This window comes from Leptosomus discolor, unplaced genomic scaffold, assembly GCF_034619465.1.
Source record: "Leptosomus discolor isolate bLepDis1 unplaced genomic scaffold, bLepDis1.hap2 HAP2_SCAFFOLD_35, whole genome shotgun sequence".
NCBI lineage: Eukaryota > Metazoa > Chordata > Aves > Leptosomiformes > Leptosomidae > Leptosomus > Leptosomus discolor.
The window spans coordinates 3,030,923-3,039,063 of record NW_028237764.1 but is presented as its reverse complement, the minus strand read 5'-3'; the positions used below and the strand labels follow the sequence as shown (position 1 = coordinate 3,039,063).

At 53.9% G+C, this 8,141-nt stretch overlaps 1 protein-coding gene across 1 annotated transcript; it reads right to left on the bottom strand.

The window, feature by feature from the left end:
• Positions 1 to 2,940: 2,940 nt before the first annotated feature.
• LOC147413044 (olfactory receptor 14C36-like) lies at positions 2,941 to 3,867 on the bottom strand. Its single transcript, XM_086480915.1, has one exon. The coding sequence runs from the start codon at positions 3,865 to 3,867 to the stop codon at positions 2,941 to 2,943; it is 927 nt and encodes a 308-aa protein (XP_086337041.1).
• Positions 3,868 to 8,141: the final 4,274 nt, after the last annotated feature.

Genomic DNA, 8,141 nt, shown 5'->3' with positions numbered 1-8,141 from the left:
ATTCTTCTCTTGAGAAAAACCACCCTGTGCTTTTCACTTGGCCAACCTGAATGCTTTTATCACGTTTTCTGAGCTGCTGTTCTCATTGTTAATACACCAGAGTTTAAGAAGGCTTCTCAAAGGGAGGTGGCCATAGCTGGAGAGGCACCGTCAGCATCCTCAGTCCTCTGTCTCAAAGAGGATATTCCTTCCTCATGTCAAAGTGAGATTCTGAAACACCTTTCATCTGAGTCTCTCCTTCACAAGAAACAGCCTGCTCTTGCCGTGCTACTCGCTTGTGGCTCCCATCCCTCAGGTGTGCCCGGCCAGAAGTCTCTATGCTCTGGGAAGGTGGGAACTGCAAAGGGAAGGCTCGGTTGCCCCAGGCAGCAAGAGCATTGCTCTGCTCCTGTGAGGGCTTGCAGGGGACTGGGAGCATTGCAGGGCTGGGATGAGAGCTAGATTTGTAAGCTGTCAGAAATCCAAGTGACAGAGCAGCAAGTTTAGGAATGCTGAATTATTCAGGGCTCACTCGGCAGTTCTACAAGCCTGACCTGTTCAAGAAAATGGGGTATCGTAGGGAGATCATCCAATTTTAATCACTCCCTTCTCTGCAGGACTGAAAACAGCATGAAGCAGCTTGACTGCTTGCATAAAAATGCCTTTTAGCACCCTGAAAACTTGTGATTTCTGCACAAACTGCTGCTTATTGGTCATGTTAAAATGTCCCATGGGTGCATGAGTGTCGGTGGATTCACTTGCAGACAGAAGCCTGTTTTACTCCTGATGGGATTCGTCCTTCGCCACGTAAAAATGAACAGTTCCCATCTAGGATAGTCTCCCAGACCTTTGTGTGTGGACACAGAGTCAGGGGATGCGCTCTTACATGTGAGGAGAGCTGGGATTAACCTCTCTCACTGAGCTCTAAGAAGCAAGTCGTGCCTTGCCTTGTTTTGTTTTGATTACCTAGCCTTGCCTTGCTTTGTCTTCTCCCTTTGCATCCCTTTCCTCCTTTCCACCCTGTTCCTTCTTCATGTTCTTTCATTAAATGCAGCTTTGGCAAGATCTGGACAGGGAAGTAAGCAAGACTGTTCTTTAAGGCCCTCAGATTTATCCATTTTCTTCCTTTTTTCTCACCTATCAATCACCAGGTAGTCCATTTAATACAATCACCTCTGAAAAAGAAAGTCAAGTTTCTTTTCTCCGCGTGACAAACCCCAGTCTTTCAGGCTCAAGGATTCTGTTCTTTCCTCTCTTTAGAACCCGTGCTGCAGCAAGCAACCCCTGTTAGATTTCCAAACGTTCCTGCAGCTCTTGGCCAAGCTTGCCTAACCCTGCAATCCCGTGGATGCTGGGGTTTGTAGTCTTTCCCTAGGCGTGAAGTGTGTGTGATGGTGGACAGGCCATCAGCATCCTCTGAGAGCTGGTGGTTTGGATTGCTGTTTCTAGGGAAAATGCCCCAAAGAAAAGGCTTGGAGAATCACACTGTTAGATTTGGCTTCATTCTTCTGGGATGTTCTGAGCACTCCAGCCTGCAGGGTCTGCGCTTCCCAGTATTCCTTGTTATCTACCTTGTGGTCCTCACCGGGAATAGTGGGATTGCACTCATCACAATTGTGGACTCAAACCTCCACTGCTCCACATATTTCTTCCTGAGGAACTTCTCCACCCTGGAGATCTGCTACACGTCAGTCCCTCTGCCTCTCTCATGACTTGCCCTCGGTTGTGGTTGGGAAGACCAGCATCATTGTGCGAGTGGTGGCCAACCAGTAGCCGTAACACTCTGTGGACTTCTTCCTGGGGAATGTGTCCTCTCTGGAGACCAGCTACAGATCTCCCACCCTGTCCTGGCTGCTGCTCAGGTTTCTGAGCATTTCCTGCCCCTTTTGCATGTGCTGCGTGGTCCTTGCTGGGAGCCAAACCCTGCCAGCAGCACTGGGTTGTGTGCCACCCACTGCTCTCTGCAAGACCCATGGGCTGGAAGGTGTGTCTCCAGCAGGCAGCTGCACCTTGGCGAGGGGCATTGCTGTCATCTGCAGGAATCGTTTCATTCTTGTCCCTGATACAGTTTGGTGGCCCTGGGGGTACCGGGCCGCTGCTGTGATTTCACCCCGTTGCTGGAGGGCTCCTGCAGTTACACTGTGACACTCCGGCTCTTTGCTTCCATAACCCGCTTTTTAGGTCCAGCTCTCCCCGTCCTGCCCGTGCTGGCATACTGGGTGTGTGTCAGAGCTGCCACCCTTGGGCAACTCTACTGCCCAGCGCAGGCAGGCAGAAGGCCTCTCCAACTCTTTGTCTCCCCTCACTACTGTCACTGTTTTCTACAGCGCTCTGATCCTGGTCCATGTGATGCTCACAACAGCCCTCCTGGGATAGTCGCACAAACCCCACTTTCTACACCATCCTCACATCCCTGCTCAATGCCTTCACCGTGATCACAAAGTTTAGTGTTAAGTGGGGCTCTGAGAAACGCTCAGGAAAGCTGTGAGCTGCCCAGAGAGCCACATGGCAGCACTGTGACCAAGCTGCCAGAGCACTCAGGCCTTACACCACCACAGGGGCTCAGGAGGAGAACGTGGAAGCGAAAAGAGAGTAGCTCTGGAAAGACCAAGTGCTGGTGCTCGCTCCCTGGCAGTCCTGCCATGCCAGGACTCTTTTCTCTTCAACCTCTCCACACTGGAACTGTCCCTGCAACTCCAAAAAGACCTTCGGGGAAGGATTTCAGGTGAAAAACGTCACTGAAGGGCCCTTTATTTCATTTAAGAACACAGAGAACTCTGGTCTTCATTCACACAGCACCTCAGTCAGAAAAGAAAACCAGCCAGTAAATGAGAAAAAGGATGACAACATCATCACAGACAACTAAAACACCACCAACAATAAAAAGTGCAAAAGACAGGCTGGGCAGGCAATGTGCTACAGTATAAATGCTATGCAGGAACAGATGGGCAGTTTATTGCTTCAGAAAAAGCATCCAGTCATCAGTTTCAATAGGGCATCTTTGATTTCATTGTTCCTCATGCTGTAGATGAGGGGGTTGACTGCTGGAGGCACCACCGAGTACAGAACTGCCATCACCAGATCCAGGGATGGAAAGCAAATAGAGGGGGGCTTCAGGTGAGCAAACACACCAGTGCTGACAAACAGGGAGACCACAGCCAGGTGAGGGAGGCAGGTGGAAAAGGCTTTGTGGCGTCCCTGCTCCGAGGGGATCCTCAGCACGGCCCTGAAGATCTGCACGTAGGACACCACAATGAACACAAAACATCCCAACACTAAACAGACACTGACGACAAGAAATCCAGCTTCCCTGAAGTAGGAGTGTGAGCAGGAGAGCTTGAGGATCTGGGGGATTTCACAGAAGAACTGGTCCACAGCATTGCCTTGGCAGAGGGGCAGTGAAAATGTATTGGCCGTGTGCAGCAGAGCATTGAGAAACCCACTGCCCCAGGCAGCTGCTGCCATGTGGACACAAGCTCTGCTGCCCAGGAGGGTCCCGTAGTGCAGGGGTTTGCAGATGGCAACGTAGCGGTCGTAGGCCATGACGGTGAGAACAGAAAACTCTGATGAGATCACCAAGACTAACAGAAAGACCTGAGCAGCACATCCCGAGTAGGAGATGGCCCTGGTGTCCCACAGGGAATTGGCCATGGCTTTGGAGAGAGTGGTGGAGAGGGAGCACAGGTCAAGAACAGCGAGGTTGAGGAGGAAGAAGTACATGGGGGTGTGCAGGCGGTGGTCACAGGCTATGGTGGTGATGATGATTCCGTTGGCCAGGAGGGCAGCCAGGTAGATGCCCAGGAAGACCCAGAAGGTCAAGAGCTGCAGCTCCCACGTGTCTGCAAATGGCAGGAGGAGGAACTGCGTGATGGAGCTGCCGTTGGACATTTGCGGTGTCTTGGCGTGGCATCACTGCTCAAAAAAGGAAAGGAAAGATTAAATTTAGGACAGAGTCCTCTGAGCGAAGCCACTCCACTTTTCACAACAACACCCCCAACTGAGATGCATTTCCTTCCTCTGCTTTGTGTTGGCTGAGCGTGGGGTGAGGAGCAGCACCTCTGCCCGTGTGCTGCTGAGCAGTCAGCTTTGCTCTTCTGCACCGGAGACATGGAGCTGGTTTGTGACAGCTCCGACGTTCACAAGGGCTGTCAGATGTAATCCACCTGTCATGGAAAACTTCAGGCCCTGCACTCATGACTCTCCAGAGCCTGGGCTGCAGAGCAGAGGCTGAGCATGGCCTTATAACAATTGTGTCTGATTTTCATTTTCCACCATCACAGCTGGGGAGTGGGTTTTTTCACAGTGGAAATCCTCATTTGTATGGCTGATAATGTGAAGAGTCTTGAGACGGGAGAGGCCAAAGGGCTGAGCTCTCTGTGCCTTAGGGCAGAGGCAGGAGAGCCACAGGGTCCGTCAGCCTCTTTCCCACCTGCCCTGCGCTTTCGCTCGTGCTGCCCTGAAGATGACTTCACGCGCCAACTCCCCTTGAAAAAGCCCCACACGACTGCACTGGTACGGGAGCAGGGGAGCCCTGTGGGAAAGGGTAGCTCTGTGAACTCCTGTGTGCCCCAGCCCAGAGATGGAGCTGTGATGGAGAGAGCAGGACACGACCTCCCCCAGAGAGAAGCAAAGGACTGTGAGAGGGGAGCGCTGACCCCCACGGAAAGGCTCAGCACTGCCCAGGATCCTACGGGAGAGCTGGGCCTTTCTGGGGGCAGCTCGCAAGCCCAGCAGGACAGGCACAGCAGGCAGTCGGGGCTCCCACAGAGGAGATGCTCCAAGGAGAGGGGCAGCTCCTTGCCCAGCAGACAGCACCCACAGGACACCTCCAGGGAAGGACCAAGGGAGAGCTGCCCGCACGTGCCCTCCCCCAGGGCTTCTTTGCACTTTCCCCCAGCCCCTGCCCCTGCCTCTGCTGCCTGGAGCTGATCCTGCCAGCAGCTGCTTCTCTGCCCCCACCCCTCCTGCCTGCCCCTGCTCCCACAGCCCATCCCACCCGCTGGGGGCTCAGCTCTGCCCTGCACACCCCTCCTGGCAGCAGGGCCCTGCCCAGGGGCAGCTCCCTGGGTGCAGGCTCTGATGGGAACCTCCGAGCAGCCCTGAGGAGGCTGCCAGAGCCATGCTGGTGCTGTCTGTCAGCCACGCTGGGCTGGTTTCTCATACTGCCTGGTTTCTGCACCTCTAAGAGGAACAGATGTGGCATTTCAGTGCCTCCTCCTCAACTGAGGCACAAATTTCTCAGTCCCATCGCCCACCCAGAGCAGAAGACTAACAGGGTCCTTCCCTTTCAGGTAGCCCCTGCCTTTCAGTGCTTCTGGAAAAGTCTCCTGGGAATGTCTTGCACTGCTCTGCAGCTGTCAGCAGCCCTGACCCACACAGCTCCCTCCTGACAGCAGAACTCTGCCCTGCAAGGGGTGGCTCCTTCCACCCCCAGCTTCCCCTGCAGCACCCTGGGAGCTCCCCGGGTAGGCTGAGCGCTGACCCTGGCAGGTGGCAGAGTCCCTGCCCCAGCACACAGCCCCTGAGGGGCAGGGACCCTGCTCGGAAGGACAGCCCTGGGCACCGCTGGCTAAACACCCACACGCACACCTCCACCACCATCCGCAGCAGAAGGCAGCCTCAGGCCCTGTCCCTCTCATGGCGCAGCAGGGAAGCCCTGCTCTGCAGCACCTCCTCCTCCTCTAGAGCACAGAAACTAAGAGAGTCCTCCTGACAGATCCCAGGAACTGTCAGATGTACCAGGTTTAGCAGAGCCCTCCAGGAACTGCAGCTGCATCGCCCTGCACCCAGAGACTTACCACACAGAGGGCTGGGAAGGTTCCTCCCCCCGTCAGCTCTCAGCATCCTCCCAATCCCAACTGCCTTTAAGCTCTCCCAGCCTTGCAGGTCTCCTCTTGTTGCCTGCAGGCAGCACCCCCAGCCCTGCTCCTGGGCAGAGCTGTCTCTCTGCAGCGCTGCTCGCTTGCCAGCAGCTCCCTCCATCCCAGGAGCCCAGCCCAGCTCAGCAGCAGGGGAGCAGCCCAAGGCAGCCCTTTCTCTGCCCCCTCTGGGCTCCCTCCAGCTGTCCCTGGGGCTCCAGGGGAACCTGCTCTCAAACAGGCTGAAGTCAGCACTGAGGTTCCCTCCCTCAGCTGGGCAGAAATACTTCTTTCTGCTGGTGTCATTGCCCTGCTGAGAGACAGACTTAGGTCTAAATATCAACTTTTCATGGAAACATAGCATCATTTAGGTAGGAAAAGAACCTTCACATCATCAAGTCCAACCGTTAACATAGCACTAGCAAGTCCACCAGCAAACCATGCCTTTTAAGTACCTCCAAGGATAGTGAAGCAAGCACTTCCCTGGGCAGCTGTTTCCTGCCCCATCCTTAGGCAGGACACGCAGACAGTCACAGGGTGTCCCTGCTGAGGGAAGGGATTCAGCTGAATGGGTTGAGGCATCTCATCCCGGGAGAGCATCCCTGGGGCTGGAAGGGGACTCAGCTCCCTCCCACGCACACCACAAACCTGCAGGAGGTGGTTTCCCCTGGCCTCTCTTCAGGTCTGCATGAAAGAGGCACCTGCATGGGAGCTCCTGGTCTCAGCTCCCATGGTAATGAATGGCGATGGAGGCCAGGAGGGTGGTGTTCAGATGCAGATTTCTGGTGACACTTGAGGTGACAGAGGTGGTCAAAGGTATGGGCAGGTAATAGAGACAGATGGAAGATATGTGCAGGCTGATACAGGGACAGGACAGCATCTGGGGGCCTCTTCTTGCAGGCTCTTGGCACTTTCCTTTGGCCAACTGCAATGGCAGCTGATGCCCCAATAAAGGGCATCTGAACCTGTCCCTGTTGTGATGTTCAGGGTGGCCTGTAGAGGTGTTCGTCTGATGGGATGGAGTCATGTGCCACAGGGAGAGCTCAGTGTCTCTCTTCCTCCTCTCCATCTGGTGGACTTACTAGATCTTCACTGACTGCATTGGCAGTTGTCTCATGGTCAGCCCCACGTTGTGTGACACGATTCAGAGCAGCTACTCAAGTCAAAGTTCCAGTCCAGGCCCACAGAGCTACCTGAGATGCCAGGGCTGGCACAGGAGTCAGAGGTCCTACAGGAAAAGCAATTTTCATTCAGGGAAGGTATGTGAGAGACACCCCTGATGGCACCTCAGAGAGTGTAATTTGGTGTTTTGTGCCATTGATGGTTGCCATCAGTCAGAGGCATCAATCAGAGATGCCACCAAAGAGGCAAGGTCTGTCCCTTCTTCTACCTAACATAAAGATGGGTGAACATAGAGCGCATCACAGCGGGGTCTTTACTCACCCCCTGACCATTCAACCAAGGAAGAGCCCAAGCATTTTAACAGTGTGCCTGGAGACATCTTGCCTTCAAAGACAGCATCCCCCAGGCACAGCAATGGCCCATATCAAAACAGAGATCCTACAGGACTACTCCTAAATTAGGTAAGAATACATGTAGATAGATCTGGGATAGTCTGTCCTCTTTGCCGCAGTTACCACCAGCAAGGTCTCCCAGGCGTTTGAGCTGTGAGGCAGGACTCCGGAGGAGAACAACCAGTGGCGGGTGGGGATCAAGCCAGGGGTCCCTTAGCAAACCACACCCTTTCTAGTCCATGGGACTGGACGTGTTGCATCCAAGGGTGCTGGTCAGCTCAGGAGGATGACTAAATCCAGCCACCTCCAGCAGTGGGCATTCCCCATCTCCATGGCCTACACGCAAGTTGGAAACATCTGTATCATCCCTGATATGCACAGGAGGGGCCTTCCTTCCTGCTATGTTTCCAGTAAAACCCTCCTCCTCCTCCACTACCTATTTTCTATTGCTGGACAGCCTTTTAAGGATTCGATAAAGCCATCAGCAATCTCTTTATTTCTCACTGACATCCGCCAACCCTCTCTCCCACACCTACACATGACCAACGACTACTGCTCAGGGCCATTTCCTTTTCAGAAGAGGCCTTGAGCTTTTTAGATCTTCCTGGTGCTTTTTAGAATCTTCCTTGGTGCCTCTAGAGCTCATGGTGAGCTTTCTTAGACACAGCAGGGCCTTTTTGACCGTGTCTTATGAAGTGATTGTCTGTTTGTGATCGTCTGTGCAGGAGCAGTCCCAGAAAAGTACCAAATCAATCACAACTGATACCGAGTGAAGTGTCAGTAGGAGCCA

What these genes read in the sequence shown, in the direction of transcription:
- LOC147413044 (XM_086480915.1), bottom strand. Translation starts at nt 3,867, where the DNA reads ATGTCCAACGGCAGCTCCATCACGCAGTTCCTCCTCCTGCCATTTGCA.